This window comes from Delphinapterus leucas, chromosome 5 (assembly GCF_059928025.1).
Source record: "Delphinapterus leucas isolate spDelLeu-1000000601 "Yukka" chromosome 5, BTC_Dleu_Yukka2, whole genome shotgun sequence".
Lineage (NCBI taxonomy): Eukaryota > Metazoa > Chordata > Mammalia > Artiodactyla > Monodontidae > Delphinapterus > Delphinapterus leucas.
This window is the reverse complement of record NC_143133.1, coordinates 44770236-44797887: the sequence shown is the minus strand read 5'-3', so window position 1 is coordinate 44797887 and position 27652 is coordinate 44770236. Positions and strand designations below refer to the sequence as shown.

General features: G+C 47.3%; 2 protein-coding genes across 2 annotated transcripts in view; one reads left to right on the top strand and one right to left on the bottom strand.

The window, feature by feature from the left end:
• Positions 1-18726, top strand: part of FAM184B (family with sequence similarity 184 member B) — a 111632-nt gene extending 92906 nt beyond the window's left edge. The window contains exons 11-19 of the mRNA XM_089911701.1: positions 3074-3227; positions 6169-6332; positions 9153-9331; positions 10118-10136; positions 10951-11126; positions 13228-13345; positions 15079-15183; positions 16009-16208; positions 18015-18726. Coding sequence (XP_089767827.1) covers positions 3074-3227; positions 6169-6332; positions 9153-9331; positions 10118-10136; positions 10951-11126; positions 13228-13345; positions 15079-15183; positions 16009-16208; positions 18015-18108 — 1209 coding nt within the window. The 3' untranslated portion in view covers positions 18109-18726. The remainder of the gene's footprint in view (positions 1-3073; positions 3228-6168; positions 6333-9152; positions 9332-10117; positions 10137-10950; positions 11127-13227; positions 13346-15078; positions 15184-16008; positions 16209-18014) is intronic.
• An 824-nt stretch (positions 18727-19550) lies between these two features.
• MED28 (mediator complex subunit 28) lies at positions 19551-25381 on the bottom strand. The gene is made up of 4 exons (XM_022566890.3): positions 25199-25381; positions 23127-23193; positions 22048-22160; positions 19551-20759 (listed from the first exon to the last, which is right to left on the bottom strand). Exons 1-4 carry the CDS (start codon positions 25355-25357, stop codon positions 20562-20564), a joined length of 537 nt encoding a protein of 178 aa, XP_022422598.2. The 5' UTR covers positions 25358-25381; the 3' UTR covers positions 19551-20561.
• Between the last annotated feature and the right edge of the window lie 2271 nt (positions 25382-27652).

The window sequence follows — 27652 nt, the reverse complement described above, 5'->3', positions numbered from 1 at the left end:
AAGAGAGCTAAGAGGTGCTGGTTTTCCTTTTTTGAAAATATTATTTGACTCTTTATACTATGTGCATGTATTGCCCCAATAAAAATATAAAATAGAATTTTTAAAAAAAGAAAAAAGAAATGAGATCATGCAATGTGGACTGCTTGGCACTTAGTAGGTGTTCAAAATTTGTGAGTTCTGGGACTTCCCTGGTAGCACAGGGGTTAAGAATCCGCCTGCCAATGCAGGGGACATGGGTTCAAGCCCTGGTCCATGCGCCACAACTACTGAGTCTGCGCTCTAGAGCCCGCAAGCCACAACTACTGAGCCCACGTGCGACAACTACTGAAGCCTGCGGGCCTAGAGCCCATGCTCCGCAACAAGAGAAGCCACTGCAATGAGAAGTCCGCACACGGCAATGAAGAGTAGCCCCTGCTCGCCACAACTAGAGAAAGCCCACGTGCAGCAATGGAGACCCAATGCAGCCAAAAATAAATAAATAAATAAATTTATAAAATTTGTGAGTTCCTTTTCTTCCTTTATTCTCTTAAATCTTTTTCCAGGTTGGCTTGCAATCGATAAGGGCTCAGGTTGCCAAGATGCCCAGGTTATTTGCTGCTGGGTCATGCCGGCCTTTGGGTTGGCCTGAGCTTTACCCCTCCAGGCTTTAGGCCTCAATCTCCTGCAGGAGGCAGAGGAAGCACAGAGGGCTGGCCCACCTGCAAGGGAGGTGTCCCAGGGCCTCCGACTGATTGGAGGAAGGAAGATCTGGTGGTGGGAGAGGGGGAGGGTGCTCTGCCCATTGGGGGGACCCTGCGGTTCTAAGCCCCAGTCCCTGGTCACCCTGGAACCAGATTCATGGGGTCTTTATTGCTGGCTCCAGTCTGCATGGGATGGTTCCAGAATGAGACAAAAGAGACAGGTTGCAGTTCTCGTTGGAGATGGCAGACATCTGGTCATTCCTAACACAGGATAGTGATTAAGAGTGGGATGCCTGGGTTCAAATCCTGGGTCTGCCACTTAAGAGGAAAGGGAGCTTAGTCTTCCTTGTGCCTCAGGTTCCTCATTCATAAAATGATGGCTAATAGTATGTACCACATAGGACCACTGAGAGCGTCAAAAGAGATAATCCACGTAAGTGCTTAGGACAGTACCTGACTGAATAAGAGCTTGTCTTAGTCTGTTCAGGCTGCTCTAACAGAATAACATAGGCTGAGTGGCTTATAAACAACAGAAATTTACTTCCCACAGTTCTGGAGGCTGGAAGTCCAAGTCTCAGACTCGGACAGATACGGGGTGTGTTGAGAGCCTGCTTCCTGGCTCATAGATGGCCATCTTCTCACTATAACCTTACATGGCAGAAGAGGAAGGGAGCTCTCTCTGAGGTCTCTTGTATAAGGGCACTAATCCCATTCACGAGGGCTCCACCATCACGACCTAAGCACCTCCCAGAGGCCCCACCTCCTAATTCCATCACATTGGGGAATAGGTTTCAACATATGAATTTTGGGGGTGGGGGACACAAACATTCAGTCCATAGAAGAGCTCAATTTTAAGAAGATCCACTCTTCTTACTCATGCTCTATTGAGCATTGACCTTGGGCTACCATCGTGCTGAGCTCAGGATATATGAAGATGATTAACACAGCCTGCCCACAAAGAGCTCACCTCTAAGGGGAAAGGCAGCCACTCAAACAGGTTGCTGTAATTCAGTAAATTGGAGCCATGAAATGGCTGCACATGGTATTTTGGGAGCACAGGGGAAGGAGACTTTATATAGGATGGAACATGGAGAGTTGGGGGTGAAGTCAGGCCGCTTAGGAGGCCCCAAACCAGCCACAACAAGAGCAAGGCAAACAATAGGCTAGAGCAATTTGCCAGGGATGAGTGTCTGACTTGATATAAAATCTGGTGGCTAAACCCTGCATGGTCTTCACTGCCAAGGGCTTCTGAGCCGGAAGGCAGGCAGGGCTGATCTGAAGACGCTGGGTCAGAGTGAGAGAGTTTGGCTCCATCTTTTACAAACCTTGGCTTCAATCTCTCCATTCACATTCCCCGAGGGATAAAAAGGTCACCAGTTGGAGTTCTCTGAGCCTTGCAGCAAGTGCAAGAGGAGGAGAGTATTGGAGAGTTTGAAAAGTGCGAGAATTTTCTGTCTTATTAAATAAACTCACCAGGGGATGACTGAGTTTCCCACGAGAGGAGTAAGACCGTTTTTCCCCATTTGCTGGGGAGTAGCAAAGCAAAGACGCTGCGGTCTTCAGGTAGCTGCCTCGCCTGCTCACCCCTAATGGGAGCCTCATGCATTTGCTACAGGCCTATTTCTCATTGTTCCCAGGGGCTGCATGAGGGAGCAGGTAGGGCTTGGGCCCTGGACACCGCCGCCCATGGGTCACACTCCTGCCCCCGCCATTACCTGTCTTCAGTCATGGCACTTCACCTTTCTGAGCTTCTTTCCTCCTAATCCTGCATCTTTTCTGTGTGACCTTGGGAAAACTAATTCATCCCTCCCAGCCTCAGTTTCCTCACCTGAAAAGTGGTATGTGATACTGGAACTCTCTGTTGCAAAAAAAAGAGAGAAACTATTAGTTTCTTACTGCTGCTGTAGCAAAATTACCACAAACTTGGTGGCCGAACACAGCACAAATTTATTATCTGACAGTTCTGGAAGCCGGAAGTCAGAAATCCTAAAATCAAGGTGTTGGCAGGGCTGTGTCCCTTCTAAGGGCCCTATAGGGGAGAACGTGTTTTCTTGCTTTTCCTATAGCCAGTGTCTGTCTGTCTCTTTCCTGCTCTCTTCCTCCTAACACCAAATTCCCAACGATTGGCCCAGCTTGGAACAGGTGTCCACTCTGGTCCAGTCAGCTGTGAACAGGGGTTAGGTTCACACAGCACAAAATGGCTGCTATGGCCAGGCCATCACTGTCATTCCAGATGGGCAGGGGAGCATTCGCTGTAGCCTGATAAGCCCTCCATCAGGGAGTGGCGAGTGCTCAGGGCGGGGGCCCCAGCACAGAGGAGGAGCTAGGCAAAAGGGACAGGTCTCCCCTCTGTGCCCACTTCCATGCCTCCTTCCTCCCACTTTTGCCCACAGGCCACAGAGGAGCGCTTGAAGAAGGAATCCAGCCGCAGCCTCCAGATCCAGCACCAGGCGCACCGGCTAGAGCTACAGGCCTTAGAGGAGAAGGCCCAGCAAGAGCTCCAGGGAGAGCTGGAGAGGATGCAGGCTCAGCAGGTGCTGTTGCTAGGTATGCAGCCGGCTGTGCACCCAGCAGGGTTCACACGCGGAAACCAGGGGCAGCAGGGGGCCCAGGGGTAGGGGCCGGGGTGACTCTCCCGGCTCTGACACCAACAAGATGTGAGATGTGGGACAGGTTGCCCTCAGCCTCATTTTCCTTTTCTATAAAGTGGAGTTACACTTGTCCTTCCATCATAGAAGCATTGTATGGATTTGATGAGATATTAAATATAAAATGCTTAGCATATAGCATGAGCCCAGTGAGTGCAGATAATATCATCGTCATTACTGAACATAAGCCAGATCTCTGAGCCTTCGTGAGAGTTTCATGAGATAACCTCAAACGCTCATTTCTGAAGATTTCTGCAAATTTGGGGACTTAGGCCCCCAGGCTCCTTGCTGTTCCCTGTCCCCGCATTATCCCCAGCATGAAACTCACCTCCTCTTCAGTTTCTACAGCGAAAACCTGTCACACAAAGCATTCTAGAAGTTTCCAGAGGCAGTAAAGATCTCCAGAGCTAAATTGTCTGGGCTTGAAGTCTGACTCCAGTGCTCACTAGCTGTGTGACCTCAGGCGAGTTACTTAACTGCTCTGTGATGCAGTTGCTCATCTGTAAAATGGGAATAATAATAGTATCCACCTCATTGGGCTGTTATTAGAATTATGTGAGTATATACATGGGAAGAATAGAGCCTGGTACATGGTAAATGCTATGTAAATGTTCACTGTCATTATTGTTGAATATTCCAACTTTGCACGGCTGACTCTAAGGGCCTCTCTCCATTTTTGTAGATCATCTCTCTCCCTCATTTTCTCTTTTACTCTCATCTTCTTTTTCACTCTTAAGAGCAAGACCAATGCCCTCCTTATTTCATGCCTAGCATTCAAGACCATATTGACCCTTTTTTTTTTTTTTTTTTTGCGGTACGCGGCCTCTCACTGCTGTGGCCTCTCCCATTGCGGAGCTCCGGACACGCAGGCTCAGCGGCCATGGCTCACGGGCCCAGCCGCTCCACGGCATGTGAGATCCTCCCGGACCGGGACACGAACCCGCGTCCCCTGCATCAGCAGGCGGACTCTCAACCACGGCACCACCAGGGAAGCCCCATATTGACCTTTTAAAATATTTCGTCAATCCCAGACAGGGCTCTCCTTAAGAGAATTCTGGGAAGAGCATTTTCTTTACCTCCATAAGTGAATAAGTTCTACCTGCTGCTTGGTTGAGTTTTCATTATACAGTATGTCCTGTTCACTGCCTGTCAGCACGTCAGCTCTGCACATTTCCGGATGAAGGAGAGAGAGAGAGAGAGTCCCACAGATTTCCTAGTTAGCAGCTACCCTGGAATGAGGCGGCCGCGTGGGAAATGCTAAAGTTAGCAGCATCTACAGGAAACGCGGGCTTCACTGGTATGAAGCATCAGAATACATTAAACTTTTCTATGTGTTTAAATAGTGTCCTTTTCAGAGAACCTTAGTAAACTTATGGGAAATCTTTTACAACTGATACGCTTTCACAATATCATTAATTTTCACTCTAAACATCATTTATTTGTTTTACAAATATATGTTGAGCACTTGCTTTGTACTACAGCCTGTACTGGGTATCTTATGGCCTCTAGGATTATTGGAACAATGTTTCAAAAGTAATTTGCAATAACTAAAATATGGTCTCAGAAGTCCATAATAGAAAATAAAGTATCAAGTTTACTAGCACTTGAAAATCATCTTCTCTTTAAAATTTAATAGCTCGGACTTCCATGGTGGCGCAGTGGTTAAGAAACCGCCTGCCAATGCAGGGGACACAGGTTTGAGCCCTGGTCCGGGAAGATCCCACGTGCCGCGGAGCACCTAAGCCTGTGCGCCACAGCTACTGAGCCTGTGCTCTAGGGCCCGTGAGCCACAACTACTGCAGCCCGCGCGCCTAGAGCCCGTGCTCCGCAACAAGAGAAGCCACCGCAATGAAAACCCCGCACGCGGCAACAAAGGGTAGCCCCCACTCGCCGCAACCAGAGAAAGCCCGCACACAGCAACAAAGACCCAACGCAGCCAAAAAATTAATTAATTAATTAATTAATTAATAGCTCACTGAATAGTGTCTACTCCATCGGAGAATATTCTTTTTGAAATGATTGTTTTCTTTGCCTTTTGATCATGCTGGTAAGCGTTACACTATCAGAAATCACCTACTAACCTCAGAGGAGAAATTCGAGTTTCTGGCTGTACTGGTCCCTGAGTTAAGGAGGGCATGTACATTTCTCCTGAATGATTCTGGTTTTAATCATGATCCTGTTGGGATGACATGCCATCTCCCACCTTCACAATCCAGCTGGGACCTTACATCCATGAGAAGTAGAACCTGTGAATGTTTTGTCTCCTTAAGTATTGGCACAAATATCAACATTTCCGATTTGAGACCCGCACCCCCAGAAGAGGCCACTGGGTCATTTGCTAATTCCCTGTTCTTCTTAGTTTTCTGACTTGGTGCTGAGGCCAGGTGTTGCCTCGGGGTTCAGCTCTGGACCCAGGCTGTCCCACCCTGACCCACCACCCGTCCTAACTAACCAGCAATGGCGAAGCAGGTGGTCCCAAGGGAAGAAGAACCATGGAAAGCGTTGAATCCTGACTCTACCGCTTATTAGCAGGGTGGCTCTGGGCTGCTTCCTCAGCTTCTCTGAGGCTCTGTTCCCTCGTCATGAAATGGGAGGGATAATACTGGATAGGATGGTAGTAGGGCTTAACTGAGAACAGTTTTCAAGGGTTGAGCACATTTAGTGCTCTATACATGGTATTGTTGTTACTGTTCTCTTGAAATAACGTAAGTAAGTTTGGGGAACTCGAACCAGCGCCTGCAGCAGCTCCCCACTGCAGCCCACCCCAGAGACTGTGGTCCCTGCAGAAGAGACTTTGGCCTCACCGTGCTCCTGACTTTCCGATGCTCTTCCTTTTGCAGAGGCCCTGAGGCAGGAGCTGGCGGAGCAGCGGGCTGCCTGCTCTGAGCATCAGAAGGACTTGGAAGCGCTGCAGGCTGAGCTGAGGGACCCGGGCAGTATGGGCAAGCGACAGGCCATCAGCCAGTGTCCAGGGGACATCGAGGACCGTGCCAGCACTGCAGAGGTCAGCACCCCTGCCCTGCCCATGCCACACCCTTCTTGGAGCAGTGTCAGGGAGAGGCTCTGGGTGCTCGGTCACCCCCTGTCTGAAGGGGGAAAGACCCTCTCTTTCCACAGGCCTGGAGGGGACACGATGAGCCTGCAGGCTCCCATCTTTGGAAAGCAAAAACAAGTTTAAAGTGCAGCATGTTATTTTAAATGCAGATGCAGTGGGATCTCAGGGTGTTGGTGCCAGACAGGGTCCATCCTGTAGACCTGCAGAGAGTTTCTCAGAACACCTCCCCAGACAGACTCCCTGTCTAGACCTCCCTGTTCCTGTGAGGACAGGTGAGCTTGTCACCAAAGGTCAGTGCTGACTCTCCTTGAACTTTCTGGTCAGACTCGGCCCATCATCCCCCTCCTTGCCCTCCATAATTCCTACCTTGCTGGGTAGCACAGGGACCTCCTAACAACCCAGGCATCTCTCCCTAGCCCACCACATACGGCTTCAGGTATTCATCTAAAGTGCATCTGTGTAAAGCCTTCAGTGGCTCCCTACTGCTATGAGAATAAGCTCCCAATGGTCAGTCTGACATTGAAAAGCCTTTACCCACTGGCTGCATATCCCTCTCTGCTCTAAATGCAGGCTCTGCATCCTGCCTCACTGCCTTTGCATATGCCCTGCCCCCTGCCTGGGACCCCTTCCTCCCTCTCCAGTGCCCAGCTGATCCTTCAGTGCCCAGTCGATCCCTCCACGCTACAGGCCTCCCCTCCACACCCGTGACCTCTCTACCCTCTGGGCTCTTGGAGCACTTCCTGTTGCTATAGCTCAGCTGGCACCCACCTCTCCTGCCTGTCCTGTTGGAGACCCATCACTTCATGGATGCCCTTGTTTCCTTGCCTGGACTAGGCATCCTTTGAGAACAAGCCATGTCTGCTTCATCTCATCCCCCAGCCCCACCCCCAGTGCTTGGCACACAGCTCTGCACACAGTAGAGTCTCCACCAGGGTGTGCAGACAGCCACAATTAGTTGGTGTCCCAGCCCTGCTGAAGATCGCAGGAACATGGGGATGGTTCATTCCAGATTTTGCTCTGAGAACCTGAAGACGATTTCTGTGTTTAATGAGAGTTATTAACAAATGATGTATCACGATGAGTTCAGCTCAGTTGGTAAAGTCTAGCAGAGGGAAAACAGAATATGATCCATTAAAGGTTCTAGGTTGGTGGGGGCCACCTGGACCTGTGGAAGGAGATAGGGGAAGTGTGGGATGGTGACAGCTGGTGGCTGGAGGGCCCAATATTGGGCCCTCTGCAATGAATGACAGGCTTGCCTGAGGGCTATGGATAGAGACCCAGGCTGGGTAGATGAGACAGTACCTGGTCATCCACATCCGATCCTCACCTACACCTCACTGGAGGGAAGCCCTGAACCCTCCGGGAGGAACAGCAAGGCCCTGGGTGATATCCCACACAGAGAAGAAGTATATCCACAAGAAAGAACAGCCCCAGGCAGCAGGAGTGAAAGGGGGGTGCAATGTCAGGATGCATTTCCAGCGTGGCCACCACTGCAGGTAAGTGGTGTTGCATCCACTGGAATCTTCTGAGGAGCCCCATGAAATAATTCTCAAATCTGTCGCAGCCAAGTACAGAGGGGGATGCACTTATCCAGCAGCTTCTCTCTCCCACTAGTCAAGGGTGGCCCCACAGGACTTTAACCAGGCTCTTCGGGTCGTGCAGGTGTGAGTGCCGGGTGGTGCCCATGGGCATCCCACACCATGCAAACCCCAGGGCTGGAAGCAAGAGGTACAGGGCCTGGGCCACACATGCTCCCTGTGCAATGCTGTTCAGTCTTTGGAAGGAACAGATGCACAAACCTTCAGGCATGTTTGCATGGACTTGAAAACTGCTACATTCACTAATCGGGGATTAACCCTGACCCCATTTAATGGTGGATATCAGTCTTTGTATTTCTGTCTGAACCATTGACATTCAAGCATCATTTCGCAGCATTCATTTGGCACCTGCTGAATCCCAGCCACTGTGCTAGGTGCTATAGGATTGGGAAGATGAAGAGGAGATGGCTCCTTCCCGGAACAGCTGCTGGTCTGGTGGAGGAAACCAGCATTTCAGCAAATCAGTGCGCTTCATTATAACCTCCACACGGAGAGGATCTAGCTCTCAGAGAAGAGAAAGCTTGTCGCCTCTCCCCTGAGGGGTCGAGAAGGCATCACCAAGGCAGGAATGGTTGGGTGTGGAAGGCACCCTAGGTAGAGACGGGCAAGGGCAAGTGCGGGGCAGTGGATTACAGCTGTGGTGGCCTTAGAGTCACCTGGGAAGCTTTTTCAAAAGACACAGGGCTGGGATGTACCCAGACCCGCTGTATCAGAATCCTGTGAGGTGATGTGACAGACTGTTATTGTTCAGCAAACATTCACTCTCCCCTTCCTCTGCCCTGTGCGGTTTCGCCCCAAATTCACATGTTGAAGCCCTAACCACCAATATGATGGAATTTAGGAATGAGACCTTTGGGGGGTAATTAGTGAATTAGTGTCCTAACAAGAAGAAGCTCAGAGACATCCTACCCCCTCCCCCCCCACTCCACACAGGTGCAGTGTTGGGCTTGTTTTAACTTAAGCCACATTCTTGGCTCACCAGCATTATTAGACTTTTTGAGGCCCACATTTGGCCAACTCTCAAAGCAGAAAACTTTAAGAGACTAGACGTGAGCTCCTGAATCAGGAGCCCGACTTGGGTTCCGGGCTGGGTCTTTGCCGCGGCACATCTCTGGCCCTTGTCTGCCATTGCGCCTCCTGCAAATGGCTCTTCTGGCTGCTTTCTTCCTAGGAGGGGGGTGGTCCGGGCCAGGCGGGCCCCCCGACGAGCAAGGGCGCCGCCGAGCAGGAGCCCAGCGAGGGATGCGGCCTCTGGGAGGAGAACTCGCAGCTCCAGGAAACAGTGCGGCGGCTGCGGGCCGAGGTGGAACAGCAGCGGCAGGAGGCGCTGCAGCTCCGCGACCAGCGCAGGTAGGTCTGCGGGTCGGGGCTTCTCTCCTTTGCCCCTTGGCGAGCCTCTGGGATCTAAGATTGGGTTGCACCCTTGGCATCTTCCCAAAGAAAGGTCTCCCTAGTACGCCAGCACTTCACTGATGTTACTCCTTTGACCCATGGAAAGTATCAGTGGTCTAGGAATTCTAGATCTCAAAACGCCTAGGGTTAGCCCTGAAATGGGGGGAGGGGTACCCTGTTTCCCTACAGATCAGAGAATCTATGGAATCAAACTTAAGGATGCCAAAAGTATCCTCAAAACTAGCCTTAGGGAGTCAGTGCAGTGGAATAGTTAAGACAGTTCTGTTTGCTCTTAACTAGCTGTGTGACCTTGGGCGAGTCTGCGAATCTCTCCAAGACCCTGCCCTTACCTGTAAAAAGTAGAAAACACCACCCCCTCTCAGGGCTGTTGTAGAATGCAGTGAAATGTATAGGAAGATGCTTAGCACTGACCCTGGTACTCGGTAAATTGTGGTGGCAACTCTGATTTCCTTGTCCAGGCTGGATAGCCCTTTATCAAGTCCTGAATTCATGGCCTTTGTTTCCCTGGCTGGAAAGTTTATAACTACAACTTTAATTTCATTAATAGATATAGGACTTTTCAAGTTATCTGTTTCTTCCTGAGTGAGCTTTGGTAGTTTGTATCTTTGAAGGCATTTGTCCATTTCATCCCAGAGTTTGAATGTTCCAGTCCCCGGAGTAAAGTTCAAGTGAAAGTAGGCCTGAGGCTCATCTGAGAAACAGCCATGAATCCACCTGGCCAAGGTGGAGCACCTTAAATTCAGTTAGAGACTCACCATGTGACACTGGAATAAGGAGACTGGACCAGAGTAGGGGCTCCTAACCATTTCTGATTATAGCCCCCTCCAGGTGAGGAAAACGATGTCCCTCTCCTGGAGAAGGATATCATCACACAAAAATATGCATGTACTTTCAGAAGGTGTCAGGCCCCCTGAGGCTGGTCTGAGGATCCCTTAGTGCCCCACCCCAAGGTTAAGAAAAGTGATAGCTGATGGTCGAACATACGCTTTGTGCCACGGGATGTTCTGGACATGGATTAACGTGGTTCATCCTTTCAGTAACCCTGTAAGGTAGCCACTGTTGTCAGATGGAGAAACTGAGCAGAGCGTAGCTCGCCCAAAGTCACGCAGCTAGGAAGTGATGGGGGAGGCCGCGGAGGGACGCAGGCAGCCTGGCTCTACATGGTGTTCTCCTAATCCCCCTCCCATCCTGCCTCCCCACCCTGGACCGCTGGTCTCCCAGCTCTCAGAGTCCACAGCGTTTGGTAATTCCGATACAGAATCTCAGCCTCCAGGCCTCCCCGCCTCCCCCAAGTGAAAGGAGTGTTTTCTGGGACTCCTCTCCTGAGCTGTCCTCCACCCCTTCCTGCAGAAGGCTGCCCTTTGTGCTCAGGTTTCTCCTTCGTGGAATGCTGGGGTGGAAGGTACTGAGAAGAAGTTCCACAAGCTGGACCCCACAACTCAAGAGACCCCGGATCTCCTTCCCACTGTGTCCTGACCTTAGATTCTGCAGGCCACCCAGCAGAGTGGAGAGAAACTCCAGTGCCCTAGAGGTTCAGTCCCTAGAGCCTGGACAAGCCCAGCTGTGCTTCCACCCCACCCCACAGGCTGCTGGAGGAGGATCAGCAAGCCCAGCGGGCCCGGGAGGTGGAGATGCTACGCCAGGAACACCGGAAGGAGATGCAGGCCATGGTGGCCGATTTCAGCAGTGCTCAAGCGCAGCTCCAGGCCCGGCTGGCTGCCCTGGAAACCGAGTAAGTGAGGACTTGGCCCCAGGTTGGGAGGGACTAGTAGATGTACCGTTTTATTAGGGGGACCTCATCCTAGTGCCCCCAGGACTCTCCTAGGTTTTTTTTGTTTTTTTGCGGCACGCGGGCCTCTCACTGTTGTGGCCTCTCCCGCTGCGGAGCACAGGCTCCGGACGCGCAGGCTCAGCGGCCATGGCTCACGCGCCCAGCAGCTCCGCGGCATGTGGGATCCTCCCGGACTGGGTCACGAACCCGTGTCCCCTGCATCGGCAGGCGGACTCTCAACCACGGCACCACCAGGGAAGCCCTCTCCTAGTTTTAAAACTAGAAGTCCTGAGTTTCAGAAGCGCCTCAGTTCCAGGCAAACTGGGATGGTTGGCCACCCATCTTTTTATGAGACTGCATTCCCGTCTTGTGCAGGGTACTGGGAATCTGTGAGGAATGAGCATGGTTTGACCCTCACACACAGAAGAAGATCAGGGCTACTTTTTTATGAGCATTTCCGCCTTCTAATGTGCATCATCTCATTTAATCTTCACAGCAGTTCTTCAGGGTGGAAACCATTATTCCCATGGATTGATTAAGAAAGCAAGGGCCCCTCGTGCAAGCATTCATTTATTCATTCAGCAAATATTTGTTAAGGGCCTACTGTGTGCCTTGCACTGTTTTAGGCTCTGGAGTTACAGTAGGAATAAAACAAAGACTGTGCTCTCGTAGCGCTCACAAATTCTAGATGGGGATTCTGACAAAGAAATAAGCAAACAAATATTTAACTTCATATCAGGTAATGAAAGTACCTGAAGGTACTAGAAGGAAAACAGGATCAGTGTCTAGAGTGCCAAGGGTGGGCAAGGAGGTGGCATTTAAGCATAAAGAGGAGAGGAAATGAGAGAGCCATCTGGACGAAGAGCATTCCAAGCAGCCCGAACAGCAAGTGCTAGGGCCCTGGGGCCGGCCTCCCAAGACCAAACAGCCAGAAGGCTTAAGTGGAATGAGTGAGAGAGTGATGATAGGAACTGAGGTTGGCAAGGTAGCTGGGAGGGGTGGAGGAGATGCTGCACTGAGCAGGAAGGGGTTTGGGTGTATTCGGATGGAGTGCACTGGGAAGCCCTTGTAAGGCTTTGAGCATGACTGACATGGTCTGAGATACCTTTTAACAGGGTCACTTCTGACTGCTGAGAGGAGAAGAGACTGGGAGATCGGGGTTAGTGACAGGGAGATCAGGTCAAGCAGCACTAAGTAAATTTAAACGTCGCCTGTCTGACCCTTAACTTGTGCTCTTAAAAACTGTCCTCCACTGGCTCCAATACAAAGCAAATCATCCAGAATCTGGAGTGGAAGGTTTTACCAGCTACCATCTAATGGGTTCTTAGCACGTGCTGGGCATGCATGATCTCACTGAATCCTCACAACCACCCAGTTTCACACCCATGTTAAAGAAGGAACTGAGTCTCACGGGCAAAATGCCCAAGATTACATAGCTAGAAAAAAGCAGAGCTGGGATAAGACCCCAAGTCATCTCACCCCAAAGCCCTGGCCTCTTATCAACTACAGTCAGTAGATCACCGGCAGCCCTCACCCTCTCTCGCCCACCATCTGGAGGTTATTTCTCTCCAGCTTCACACTGAAAGGGCGGTGGTACCAGCTGCCCTGCTGCTTTGTAGAACTAGCTCATGCCATGCTCTCTGGCTGCCTGCAGGTGGGGCGGGAGCCACATCTGTACTGGCATAACCTGCTGGCCTTGGTGTGGGTGGGGACGGTTTCCGGCTGAGGCCTCTTCTCCCAAACTTCGCTGGTTCTTGAAGCCCCACTGAATGTGGCATCAGTGTGCACACACAGGCCTTTGGTTCCTGGGCCCTACAGAACCTGGGGGAACTGACAAGTGTCAGAATGGGAGTTGCAGTCCTGGGCTCCACCTTGAGCTCTGCAGCCAACTCACTGGGTGGCCCTGGGCAGGCTCTCTGGGCCTCAGTTTCCCGTTTGGTGAACAGAGAGTGGCCAGCCAGGCCAAGCAACATAGCAGTGTCCCCATCACGTCCACCTCTTCTCCCTCCTTGCGGTTGAGTCATTGCAGCATGGTGGCTAACTGCATGCCTGCTCCAAACAGACTGAAAGATTCCGGAGAGAAGCCAGGGAAGGGGGAGTCAAGGCCGGAGGACATTCAGCTCATAGGCCGTCTGCAGACCCGCTTGAAGGAGAGGGAGGAGATCATCAAGCAGCTCACGGTGAGGCTGTCCGGGGTATTCGCTTTAGCCTAGCACTTCCATGGGTGCCTAAAACTGTAATCCTGATAACCCTAAAACCACCTTACAAAAGGCCCTTGGTTATTTTTCCCCTATTATATAAAAAAATACATGCTCACTAAAAAAAATTAACACAGGAAAGTAGAAGGCAAAAAAAAAAAAAAATCACTCTCAAGTCCCACACCATCTGCCTGATGTTGGTATTGGTTTGGTTTTTTTAACCTACAGCATTTGGGAAAATCTAGAATGGTCTGCACCTCACACTCATGTCTCCTCACACTTTAACCATTGCTTTAGGCTTTTGCCCAGCCTTCCTGTGCTCCATGCTTTGGCTGAAAGTTCTCTGTAAGCCAGTTCCCAGTGGCTTACATTCAGCTCTGGGGACTTTGGGTGATACACTTGCTCCTGTCAGCGTGGTCCACGCGGGTCAGCTAATTAGCCACATCAGAAGTCCAGCCTCTTCCCGCCATCTCTACCTTCGCCACCTTGGTCTAGGCCCTGCTGCCTCTCACGCATGATGGAGAGTCCACTGGTCTCCCCGCTCACTCCAGTCTCACCCCACTCTGTTGACCTCACAGTGACCAGAGTACTCATAAAAGTGTAATTCGGACCACAACATGGCTCTGTTCAGTACCTCCTGTGGCTCCCTGTCCTGAGAGTAAAATCCATGGTCTTATGGTGGTTCACACAGCCACACATCCTCCCACAGTACACATGCACACTTGTATCTCACGCCCATCCTTGCACCCTCCTGCTCCCCAGTCACGTTGCTTCATGTCAAGGTGAAGACGAAAACTGAACCACCAACTGAAAATTAGATGATACTAATAAGGAATTGCTTGTTTGCTAAGTGTGACAAAGGTATTGTGGTTATCTTTTTAAAAAGAGTCCTTATCTCTTAGAAACACTTATCAATGTTTTTTTGTTTTTTGGGTTTTTTTGGCTGCATTGGGTCTCCGTTGCTGCGCGTGGGCTTTCTCTAGTTGCGGCGAGAGGGGGCTACTTTTCGTTGCGGTGTGCGGGCTTCTCACTGCAGTGGCTTCTCTTGTTGCGGAGCATGGGCTCTAGGCCCGCAGGCTTCAGCAGTTGTCGCGCGTGGGCTCAGTAGTTGTGGCTTGCGGGCTCTAGAGCACAGGTTCAGTAGTTGTCGCGCATGGGCTTAGTTGCTCCGCGGCATGTGGGATCTTCCCGGACCAGGGTTCGCACCCATGTCCCCTGCATTGGCAGGCAGATTCTTAACCACTGCGCCACCAGGGAAGCCCTCAATGTTTTTACAGATGAAATTATACAACAACTGAAACTTGCTTTAGAAACAGTACAGCAGGAAAGAAAAAAGTGGAGAATGACACAGGTAAAGAAGATTGGCCATATAGTGATTGTACCTGGGTGTTTCTTTTTCTTTGTCTTAACTAATAACTTTCTGTAGTAGATTCTGCTCGGATCCTGAGAGTACCTGGATTTCTGACTTCCCTAAGGCATTCCAAAAAAGCTCACCCTTTCCTTCACAAGGGGTGCTGGGGACACAAAGGCCCCAGAAATAAAGGTGCTTCCTCAAAGCTTCAGTGGGTGGCAGCTCGATTCCCACCGACTTCCCCTCCCTTCCCTGGTCTTTCCTCCTCTCTGTAGTCTGCTCTCACACAGCCATCTTCCTTCAAATTAAACTCAGTGTGCTGGGTAGTTAGGCTCATTTAGACTCAGTTGTATTGTTTTTCCAGGAGGAGAGAAGATTTCACTACGCAGCATTCCCCAGCGCCGTGTCCCATCGGAATCGGTCCTTCTCTTTCAATCCTCGCCCAGGGTATTTGACCCCTTCCATGAAGGTAAATTGGTCCTGCTGGTTTCAATGCATTACATAATTCTGCTGGCTTTCTTTTTCCCAAAGGTAATGGCAGCTTATTTATCAATTGTCCAGCATTCATTTTAGAGGAATATTCATTGAAAATAAGACCCCCAGGAAATAGTCCAAATTATTAATAAACAGTATTTATATCTGGCTAGGCAGATTATGTGTTTTTTATGAGATTTTTTAATTTTCCAAACTTTTTATATATAAATGTGTCACTCTTAATAATGGCTATATCTGGGTGATAGGAAAGAGAAAAGAGCAGGAATCCTTCACTGTAACTTTTTTTCCTTTTACAAAAATTTTTGGAATTTATTACAGTGAGAATATTCACGTCCAAATCTCTCATCTGCTATCACAAAATCCTAAAGTGCTTAAAAATTTGTATTTTTTTTGTAACTCATAGGACAGTAAACCTAACCCAAGCTGAATTCATGTAAGCTCATTTATAACTTTTATATATCGCTCTTGGTGTGACAAAATGTAAGTTTCACTCCAGAAATATTAATGTGTTTGAGGACAAGGTGGGCCCAGCTTCTGCTGGGGGTGTTACATAGCCTTTTAAAATCTAAAACAAGATTTTAAATTAAAAATCAGATCTGTCACCAGAAGTTTTGGATAAGAGATTGTGAGCCTGTGTTTTTTTAAAGCACAAAGTGGATTGGAAGAAAAAATGCTTTAAAAACAAACATGTAAGTTATTGCCTCCTTGCTCATATAATTTCGGTTGGGCAGGCCTTATCTACTTTTACAACAATGCCTCTTTGGGTGGTACTAACAGGCCTTTCCTTTAATACCAACAGAAAAAGAAGATGGAGGAAGTGCCCAGCCGAGTGGTCAGTGTGCCAAACCTTGCTTCCTATGCTAAGAACTTTCTGAGTGGCGACCTGAGCTCCAGGATCAACACTCCTCCGATAACTAAGTCACCCAGCTTGGACCCAGGCCCCAGCTGTGGCCAGCCTTACAAACCCACCCCATCTCTAGATGTAAAAATTGCCACAAGGTAGGGGGCCAAAGCTATGATTCCATTTTCCCATAGTTAGGAGGGAAATTAGTATTCCTTTCTGGTACCTGTTAAATACCCAGCATTTGGGCCAATACAAAGGGTAACAGAACAAGCCCTGCCTTGGACAAATTACAACCCAGCCATAAGGGAAGATATGTAAGAGAAGGGAAATAGGTCATTCTTTGGAAGAGGCACTATTCCTGATACCAAATTCCAGAAAACCTTTTTTTTCCCCATGGATGATTGGACAGGGGACATTGAATCACTTAGCTGACCACCTCAGAGTGGGTCACACAGAAGATGGACTCATCATCTGGCCTTGAGCCTGGATTCCAGTTCTCACCCCCGCCGTTAGCCTGCTTGGCTTTGGGCAGCTCACTTGACTTCTCTGTTTCCTCACCTCTGAAATGAAGATAACACACCACCTACCTCATTAGACTCATGTGAGACTGAAGGAGTTAATCCATAGGACATGCTTAGCACAAGACCTGGCACAGAAGCTTTCAGTAATTTTCCACTATTATTATTAAGGTTATTTCTCAAGATTCATTGTATAATCTTGTAATATTAAGGCCTCTTAATCTGTGGGTCTGGTTGATCATGCATGATGATCTCTGATACTGCCTTATTTTTCCAGAAGCCCTTGCAGCTTCTGGAAATGTGTGATTTCCCCTTTTGTTTATTGATTCCTGCCTGTCCAGCCTTCCATTCAGAGCAATATCTTTAATTCTGGGCTTTGAAGTTTGCATTTCTGAAAGGGCCCCTTCCGAAATGTTCCTTTTCCAAAGGCCCTGCCTCCCCAAGGCTATTTGGACAAATATGAGTGTGGAGCTGGAAGGACTTGCTGTCAGTCGTTGAACGAGTCCAGCCCTTTGTGTCACAGCTGAGGACAGAGGGCTGGAGCCCCAAGCACACGGTCTATTAACTGCCAGAGCCAGCCTGACTGGCTACAGTTCATCTCATTATCACACACCTCTGTTTAAGGCTGTGTTCCCGCTGTTTGTTTTAAAGATTTATTTATTTTTGGCTGCATTAGGTCTTAGTTGCGGCACGCAGGACCCTTGTTGAGGCGTGCGGGATCTTCTGTTGCAGCGTGCAGCCTTCTCTGTAATTGTGGCATGCGGGTTTTCTCTATTTTGGTGCGCAGGCTCCAGGGCCCGTGGGCTCTGTAGTTTGCAGCATGTGGGCTCTTGTTGAGGCGCCGAGCTCAGTAGTTGTGGCACGCAGGATTAGTTGCCCCGCGGCATATGGGATCTTAGTTCCTTGACCAGGGATCAAACCTGCGTCCCCCGCATTGTAAGGCAGTTTCTTTATCACTGGACCACGGGGAAAGTCCCCCCACTGTTTTATAAGAAGCTTCACAAATGCAGTTAGAGACGTTCAGACAGATATACACTGTACTTTCTTACCTACCGTCTCCCCTTTTCAATTAGGCTAATTTCACAACCTCACTGAAATGCCAGAGCACATCAGATAACTTTTGAAGAAGCCATAAAGTGTAATACTGTATTGATTAACCATTTCTTCTTTTACCTGTTTTTGGAGGGGGTGGTTTAATTTGTGCCTGAAATAAATAGTACATGTTGCAAAATATGTGGCATGTGGGATCTTCCCAGACCGGGGCACGAACCCGTGTCCCCTGCATCGGCAGGCGGACTCTCAACCACTGCGCCACCAGGGAAGCCCTAGTATCTTTTTAAGAGTAAAGAAGCAGTTATCTTTCCCTAAAAAGACAGTAGCGTATTAAGTTGTTTATTGAATAATTTTCAAAACCATCTAAGAAAACGTTTTGTTTGTTTTTAGGACACAAGATGATGAAACAGCCCAGCCCAAAGAAGTCCAGCAGAAGCAGGGCTCAGCCCACCAGGAATGGTTTACCAAATATTTTTCTTTCTAAACTGATCCTTAAACTGATCATAAAGTGGACATTTGAAACACATTTCTTTTGAAGCATCTGATTGAAGGAATGAACTAAAAAGCCAACCAAATAACTTGCTTGTAATATGATTTACATACATAGCTAAAACAAATTCTTGCATTAACATTTCATACTGTTTCATTGTGACATTAAGATAAAACAAGCCAATGTTATCAGAAAGTGCCCATAGGGAAATATTATTGTTACTGATGACCTACCCATGGTATTTCTAGTGTCCATAAGACTGCAATCCGCATTGTGGAATATCAGACTTTGTGATTTCCATGGTCTACTTTTAAAGTGGTTTCATTTTCCTAGGACACTGGTCACCTTCACCTGAAAAGTGTTTCTATGTAAATGATATAATTCCAAAATACACATGTAACCTCAATAGGTAGAGGAATAAAACAAAGCTCAAAATAACCAGGAAAGCCAATTTTAAAAAACCAAAGAAAACAAAACTACTAGGAATGGACTATAGCAGACCTTGGCACACTTGGATCAAATATTTTGACTTCCTAGGTCCAGGACATGAAGAAGATTACAGAGGGCATAACAGCTACCTCAAAGGGGCTTTTTGAAGTTTAAGCAAAATATGGGTAATGATACTAATCGTGAATTGGAATTAAGCCTTGCCAGGATTTTTCTGTGACTAACTGAGCCTCACCCCATCATACATCTCAACTTCAATGACTATAGCATCAACTTGGTCATCTGTGATGGTTTCTAGATTATTCTTTGAAGTGAAAGATCTACTGAACCTCTAGTCTTGCCTCATGGTGCATTGCTTCCCCATTGCATGGATGCTCAGCAGATTAAAGGGAACTGGGAATGGCCATTCACAATGCTGACCTCGCTGTTTGTTAGTCCACGCTGAGCTGTCTGTCTGACCCTCTGATGGAGCGGTGCAATTTGACAAGAGCCAGTACAACTTTTAGTGGTCAAAATATGTTCTCAATCCTTTGGTGCTGGCCCAGCAAGTGGCCCATAAACAGTTGTCTCTTCTAGGCACCATCAAATCTTTGCTCTTTGAATAAAACTTTATAAACAACTGGGCAATAAAAATGGTTGTGATTTGTATTAATTTTCCAAAGAAAGGTGAAATTAGATGAAGGCTGAACTTGGAAATAGGAAGCTCACATTAACCTCAGTCAGATCATCAATAAAACGTTGCTGCGGTGCTTTGTGACCGCCTAGAGGAGTGGGATAGGGAGGGTGGGAGACGCAAGAGGGAAGAGATATGGGGATATATGTATATGTATAGCTGATTCACTTTGTTATAAAGCAGAAACTAACACACCATTGTAAAGCAATTATACTCCAATACAGATGTTAAAAATAATTAGAATAAAATAAAAAAATAAAACGTAGCTGCTCACGCACTTATGTCATTTTGAGAGAAATGCAATTACAACTCAGACTCACAATTTAAAAGTAAATTTACTACCTAATCAAAACATATGGCCCAATAACATAAATTTTTAAATATCACTGCTCCTACCCTCCCCCAAAAGTAAATGAACACTACACAAAATATAAACTCACCCCAAATAAAAGTCAACATTAAGGGGGCTTCCCTGGTGGCGCAGTGGTTGACAGTCTGCCTGCCGATGCAGGGGACACGGGTTCGTGCCCCAGTCCAGGAAGATTCCACATGCCGCGGAGCGGCTGGGCCCGTGGGCCATGGCCGCTAAGCCTGCGCGTCCGGAGCCTGTGCTCCGCAACGGGAGAGGCCACAACAGTGAGAGGTCCGCGCACCCCCCAAAAAAAAAAAAAATCAACATTAAGGATACTGCTGGATTCCTATAGCACTAGTTACTGCAGTACAGTAACAGTTATTACACTAACCTACGATATTATAATCCTCTTCCAACCTATTTACAAAATATCCTCTTCTGAGGTTCTGGAAGTGTTACATCGTTGCATTAGACTCCTCTTCTTTAGGTAGTTCAGTCTTGAAAAACAGCAAATTTACTTATTTTTATATGCTGCCACTGATGGGTAAATTATCATAAAAGGCCTACAATCAAAATCCTCATCCTTTGATATGCAGATCAGATCATACAAGCTTTTCCCCTCAGATCATACAAAATAATCTAAAACTGGAAACAGAGAAACACTCATACAAAAATAAAAACAAGCAGCAAAAAACAAAAACATAAAAAGGAATCTGTAAACGGCATCATATTAACAGTCTTAAATTTTGCTAAAAACAATACACTTGGTTTACCAAAGCAATAAACATTTTATAAAGTACTCCAGAAATAACGCTTATAAAAATAGGGGGAAAATTTTAGATGAGAGCGCAAAACTAAATCATCTCACTCTCTGGCAAAGAGTTCTCCCAAAATGTCATGTCTACAAGAAGTGATGTTTGGCAAAACTGTGTCTGGGCTGACTCAGCCACCAGCTCATGTTCAGGTGGCTTTTCCTCAGGTTTGCTTCATCGGTGCAGGGATATTTGCAGATGCCTGCTCGAGGTAGGCCAGGGAACCCTGAGGGATGTCGGCTGGCTTTTTGTGCTGCATGTTGATGTCCTCCAGCACCTGCTGCCAATGTCTCAGTTTTGTTAAGTGCTTCTGGACCAGAGCATCCTTTCGCTGTAATTCGTTCCTCAGTTCTGAGACATCCTACAAACGAAAGCAATGAAGTCAGAGTAAACTCACAAAACATGAACACAGTTTCTGATTAGTTAAGAGCACTAAGAAGTAAATTCAAAACAGAACCAACGGAACCACAGTAGGCTGATTACTCTGCTTGGCTGCATACTTTGAATAACCCAGAACAATTCTTCTCATGAAAGATGCCTGCTTAACAGTTTTTATTTTTAATTCATGTTCTTTTAGTAAGTAATACACACATTACAAAATTCCAAAGTACCAAAGGACAGCCAAAAAGAAGTCAGTCTCTTTCCCATCCTGGTCTCCAGGCACTCAGTATATCTCTATCCAAAGGCTACTGTGAGAAGAATCTAAAACACTGAGAATCTGAAACATATGTTAACTGTTTTAAAAGAATCCACAGCCACTGTTCTATCATTTCAGATTATTAAGTGTTAAAATCTCATTTTCAAGAGCTTTTTAATGAGTAACAGTATTAAAATCCTATATTAAGACCTGGCCTTGAACACACCTAGACTGTCACTCAGGTATTCAAATCAGGAAATGATCTGATATGGTGAATTGTAAGAATATCATCTTCTTACCATTCACCTTCCCAACAGCTGGTAGCAAAGAATAAAATGAACATTTTGACTAATTGCTCAGCTTGTGGGAGGAGTTATTTTAAAAACTGCTAAAAAAAATAATCATCCCAATTTTAGTGTTTCCCACTGGGGGCATCACTGTGTTTTGGGCAGGAAGATTCTTCCCTCTTCCACACTGCAGGGGGCAGGCCCTGGCCCTACCCACTAAATGCCATTAATGACAACCTCAACAGACTTCCAAATACCCTGGTTTCAAACAACTAAGATAAATGAAATCCTGAGTTTCAAGAAGCCTGGGACAGAACATTTACTTTTTGGTTCCTTGAACAAAATTGCCTAGAGCCCTTCCTGTGTGTAAGGCACCAGGGACACACGTATCAGTTCCTGTTCAAAATGAGCTTATCATCTACATTAATGGCTTTTCAACCTTTCAAGCAGAACCTTTTCTTTTTTTCTTCCTTAAAAGAAAATTCTTCCATGAAAGCCAGTGTATGAAATGAGTAAAAGCCGACAGCTGCTGTGTTTGAAGCACCGCTTTCCATCTCTGACCCCCAGGTCCAGGTTGTCATGAACACTGACAACCAACATTTTACATTCAAGCTATGAAGCCCCACTATAACTAATGGGCAAATGGAGCATCTCATTTAAAGCATAAATGGAATTTTGACAACATTTGCTCTTCCTTAAACTTAGGGAGAGAACTCAGCTTGTACCTCTTTGATAACTTGCTCTGGTTTCTGGACAGATAACTGCAATCTTTTTTGTAGGAAAAAACATTCTGTCTGTCTCGCAATATCTAGAAATTTCTGGATACACTGATCAACACCTTAAAAAAAAAAAGACCAAAGTATTAAATTAAGGAAAACACTAGACACATATATCTCTCATAAATCAACAGTTGGAATATCAAAACAGCACCTTCTTGTAGATGTAATCGGGGATTTTAATCCTGCTCACAGCAATATTACTGACCTCAACCCCCTATGTGTTAAGCAACATTAACTAGCAGATAATCTGTGCTTTTACCAGGTGAATAAGAAACCAAACTACAACGCAAAAGTTCTTCTGAAGAAAGACAATCCAGAGAGCCAACAATTAACATCATGATTTCCAGTTAAAATGAAACATTTAAAACACAGTACAAAGAAATCAGAAGTACCTCTCTCGGGACAGAACTTGGGTGAAGAAGGGGAAGCAAAAAACTTAGTTCTTTATTTTTTTAAAAAGACACAGAGGATTTCTTTTTAAATTTACTTATTTATCTTTGGCTGTGTTGGGTCTTCGTTGCACGCAGGCTTTCTCTAGTTGCAGCGACCAGGGGCTACTGTTTGTTGTGGTGTGCAGGCTTCTCATTGTGGTGGCTTCTCTTGCTGCGGAGCACGGGCTCTAGGCGCACGGGCTCAGTAGTTGTGGCTTGTGGGCTCTAGAGCGCAGGCTCAGTAGTTGTGGTGCACAGGCTTAGCTGCTCCGCTGCATGTGGGATCTTCCCGGAACAGGGCTCGAACCCGTGTCCCCTGCATTGGCAGGCAGATCCTTAACCACTGCACCACCAGGGAAGCCCAACTTAGTTCTTTAAAAAGCAGTACACACTATTGGTCTTCTTTGTCTTGGTACCAATATGAAAAGCTCATTCATTACAAATGGCTTATTATGAGTGACATGTCAATAAACTGAACAAAGAACCAGCAGTATATAGAGATTACAAAAATCTTATTCCCTGGAAAAGTTCTCTTAGGATACAAGCGGGACTGAAACACATCAAGTGTAAAATCAGCAATGAGGGAATTCTTACCAGTTCGAATTTCTTCCTGATCTGTACCATTGACATAATCCTGACTCACCAGGGAAGCAAAACAAGCCTGTGTGATCAAAACATATTACAAAAGAAAAAAATGTCATTCACACATCAAGAATCTTACTTTAGAGTAAGAAATAACTTCTCTTGATGGAAAACGAAGGCTGAGCCGAGTCTCGCGAGAAGACTACGTGGGTGATCCAGGTAGCACCTCTCCCCATCCTTTTCACTTGGCTAATTCCCAATGCCCGCCTGGGTTTCATGTTTTCTGGGAAGCCTTCCTTGACAGCCATGCCCAGATGTGCTCTCAGAGTATTCCGGGTTTCTTCTATCAGAGCACTGATCCCACAGCACAGCAGCTGCCTGCTATTTATCTGTTTTTTCCACTGCACAGTCATGAGCTCCTTGAAGGCAGGAACTGTTTTCTGTGTATTCTTAGCACCCAGGACAGGTCCTGACACATAACAGGATCCTTCACTCTTTCACAAATATTCATCAAGCACTTGCTATCTGCTACCACTGGATTAGCACTACAGATACAGTGAGAGGAGAGGAGGGCAAAACAGGTGTTCTCTGACTTCACGGAGCCTGATGTAGTGTGCTACAAAGAGCAGCAAGGCAGGGTCGATGCGGAAGTGACGTGTGAGCTGGGGGAGGAACCTGGAAGTCCAAAGAGAAAACGAACAACACAAGCAGAAGGTCTCTTGTGGCCAGAGTATGAAGAGATGGGTCTGGAGCAGAGACATGAACATGCAGAGCTAGGAAGACCACAGCACCTCACAGCCACAGGTACCCACTAAAGGGTTTTAAGCATCAGAGTGCTGGTGGTCAGCTGCGGACTTCTTTCTACAGGGCCAGTGTTTCAGCAAGAGCTCATGATGAGAGCCACCTCCCCTCTCAGTGCTAGATGCTGCTCTAAAAGTTTCCTTTATGGTTTAGCCCCACCCCAAAGGCGTCTCATCCTCCTCCCAGACGGAAGAGATTTCTGTTCTTTAAATCTGTTGTCTCCAAACTTTTGAATGTACACCCCACCAGCAAAAGCATTTTGTCCATGCAGCCCCAATAACACGTTCATTCACAAACTATGTTTATCAACTACTCTGCTATTATATACAGTATAAAAGTCACACGACTAGGATTTAAAATGTAGAAAAGGTAATTCCAGTTACAAGTTATTTTATTTCCACACGTTAATGGCTCATCTTCCACTTTAGAGACCACAGGAAGCCATCTTATTTCTAAGCACTTATTTTGTACCTCTCCTTTGTCTGCTATCACTCTTCATCTTCTTTGGTACAGGGTTAATGCTTGAGCAGAACTCAGAGTTTGGGTCACCTCTGCCTCTCTCCTCACCCCCCAGCTTTCCTCCTCCTTCCTCGGCCCTGAGTACCAACTTCCCCACAGTAACTTTTTTTTTTTTTTTTTTGCGGTACGCGGACCTCTCACTGCTGTGGCCTCTCCCGCCGCGGAGCACAGGCTCCAAACGTGCAGGCCCAGCGGCCACGGCCCACGGGTCCAGCCGCTCCGCGGCATGCGGGACCCTCCCGGACCGGGGCACGAACCCGTGTTCCCCGCACCGGCAGGCGGACTCCCAACCACTGCGCCACAAGGGAAGCCCCTCCCACAGTAACTTTTAAATAACTCCCAGCTCCAAAAGTCCCACTACTTTAGGACCGTTTAAGGGTGGAGCGCAACGGAAAGGATACAGGACATAGGGGTGGACGCTGCAGTCCGGAGAGGATGAGCACGTACTAAACACGCAGGGACACGGGAAAGGATACTCAGGGATGGAACCAAGGATGGGGTGGGACGGGAACAACCCACTGAAAACCTAGAAGAGTCCCACGGTTGGGGGTAGACAAACTTCAAGTCCACGTGGCTCCAGAAATCTCAAGTTTAGGCATCTCTGCCAGCCAACTAGAGGAGAATTCCGGCCACCATTCAATGTGAAGACTAATGCAAGAGACTTTACGTGCAGGTATCGCCGAAAGAGAGAAGCTGCGCGCGCGCAGCATACGCTTCAGAAAAGAATGGAGGCTGGGAACAGAGACGCCCACGTCTTATCTTACCTCGAACGATGACTCCAACTCGTCCACCAAGGTACTGTTAGAAGTCCTCGGGACGCCTGGTGTGGCCTGAAGAAGCGAAGCCTGGGCCAAGAGGCCCGGCGGGGGTGGCGGCGGTCCCGGTGGCTGCCCGGAGAACATGCCTCCTAGCGGAGCCGCCATTTCTAAAATGGCGGCTAAGAGTCTCACTGCGCCTGCGCGGGACCTGGGGGCCGCGGGTCACGTGATGTGGATGGTCACGTGATGCTGTTGAGTGCACGTTGGCGTCTGTTGGACGCCCAGGAAACCTATTGTTTGGTGCTTCGTGCCTTCTTTCTGTCACGCAGGCAAGCTGGCTTTTACTTTTTCTTTTTTAACTTGAGAATTGAAGGCTTTGATAGGGTTTAACACAGTTGTGTGAAGAGGAGAATCAGTAACTACGGTGGGGCGAGCCCTCTGGCGGAGTCAGGATATTCCTGTACCAGCCCCGCCTTTGCTCTCAACTCTTGAAATGACTTTGGCCCAGTTGCTTTCTCTGGGCTGGGTTTACCTGTTGGTAGAAGGGAGGTGCTCATTCATCCCACAAACATTTATTGAGAGCGCACTGTGTGCCAATTACTAATCCAGTCACTGTAGCGGGAATAAAGAGGAAACATGTCCCCTAAATTTTCCTTTGGAAGATACAGGTAACAAAACCGACTTAACATTGTTGAGGCTCCCTGTCTTATGTGCTGGGAGCTATTTGCTTTAGATATTTATGGTTACATCAAAGAAAGTCACTATGCTAATCTTTTTTTAAAAACATTTGCTTATTCAACTTTTCAGAAGCTAAATATTTTTTCATTATAATTAACTTTACAGTTATCATCCAGCATATCTGTTGAGCCTTCCATGTCCCAGGCTCTATTTACTGATCTGAGGGTTATAGCAATCACCCCAAGTTTCTGCCCTTGGAGAGTTTACCATTGTTTTGTGGGAGAGAGATCAATAAACATGTACATATATAGAGTGAAATCATGTAGAGATAAGTGCCAAGAAGGAAAATAAAGCCCAGTAAGGGGATGACTAATGTTGGATTTTATTTAGGTTTTTTTTGGCTGCATTGGGTCTTCATTGCTGCATGCGGGTGTTCTCTAGTTGTGGTCAGCGGAGGCCGCTCTTCGTTGTGGTGCAGGGGCTTCTCATTGCAGTGGCTTCTCTTGTTGCGGAGCGTGGGGTCTAGGGTGCGCAAGCTCAGTAGCTGTGGCGCACGGATGGGCTTAGTTGCTCCGTGGCATGTGGGATCTTCCTGGACCAGGGATCAAACCCGTATCCCCTGCGTTGGCAGGCGGATTCTTAAGCACTGCGCCACCAGGGAAGTCCCAAGTGATGGATTTTAGATGGGTGATTGGAGGCCTCTCTCAGGAGATCTGCACTGGAGTGACTAGAGTAAAGTTTAATTAGGAAAGTTTTCTAGACGGGGGGGGGGGGGGCCTTGAAGAAGGAAACTGCCTGGCATATTTAAGGAGCTACAGAGAGGCCAGCAGGGCCAGAGTGAGTGAGGCAGGCAGAAGTAGAGAAAAAACAGAGGCTTCCCATTGCCAGTCAGGTCTCAGATCAAAAGTCACCTTCCCAGCGTCAGTCTGATTGGACCCACACTCCCAGCCATTTCACCCTGTTTAATTTTCTTTACAGCACTTGAACACTTACCTGAAATTATCTTGTTCATTTTTCTTCTTCACTGACTAAGTTGCCTTGCAGACATGCACACACGCACACAACACGCGAACTGGAAAACAAGATCTATGTGATCAGGGCCTGCCTGTCTTGTTCACCTGTATTCCCAACACCCAGAACTGTGCCTGGCATAAAATAGACATAATAAATATTTAATTGAACAAAAATAGAATGCCATGAGGGAACTTAGTGTACTCCAGCAGTTCTCAAACGTTTTCGGACTCCTTTACACTCCTAAAAAATTATTGAGGACTCCAAATGTTTTTGTTTATGTGAGGTATGTTGGGCAATATTTACCTATTAATTAAAAATAATAGGTAAATATTAAAACAGAATTTAAAAAATATATTCATGTAAAAATAAGCCGATTATGTTAACATAAATAATATTTTAATTAAAAATGTAACTATTGTATACAATGAAAAATAGAGGAGTGGAACCATTTTACATTTTACTCCTGGGTTTCCAATGCCCATAGGGCTGCTTGAATTCTGGATTCTTACTTCGGCTATCTTTTAACACTACTGTACTCTAAACCGCTGCTTTGGATTTGCTGCTCTCTGAAGCCACGGCTCTCTCAAGCCCTGCCTTGTCCTTAGTGATTTAGATGCAGATTATACCACCAGTCTCTGCAACATCATTCTAAGGGTCCACCAAGGTTTTGTGAGTACCTGGTAGCCAGATGCACCAGCAGTGGCAACTAAATTTCATCTCAACCAGATTAGATAAGCACAAGAATCTAGGACTACAACCATGCCTTTT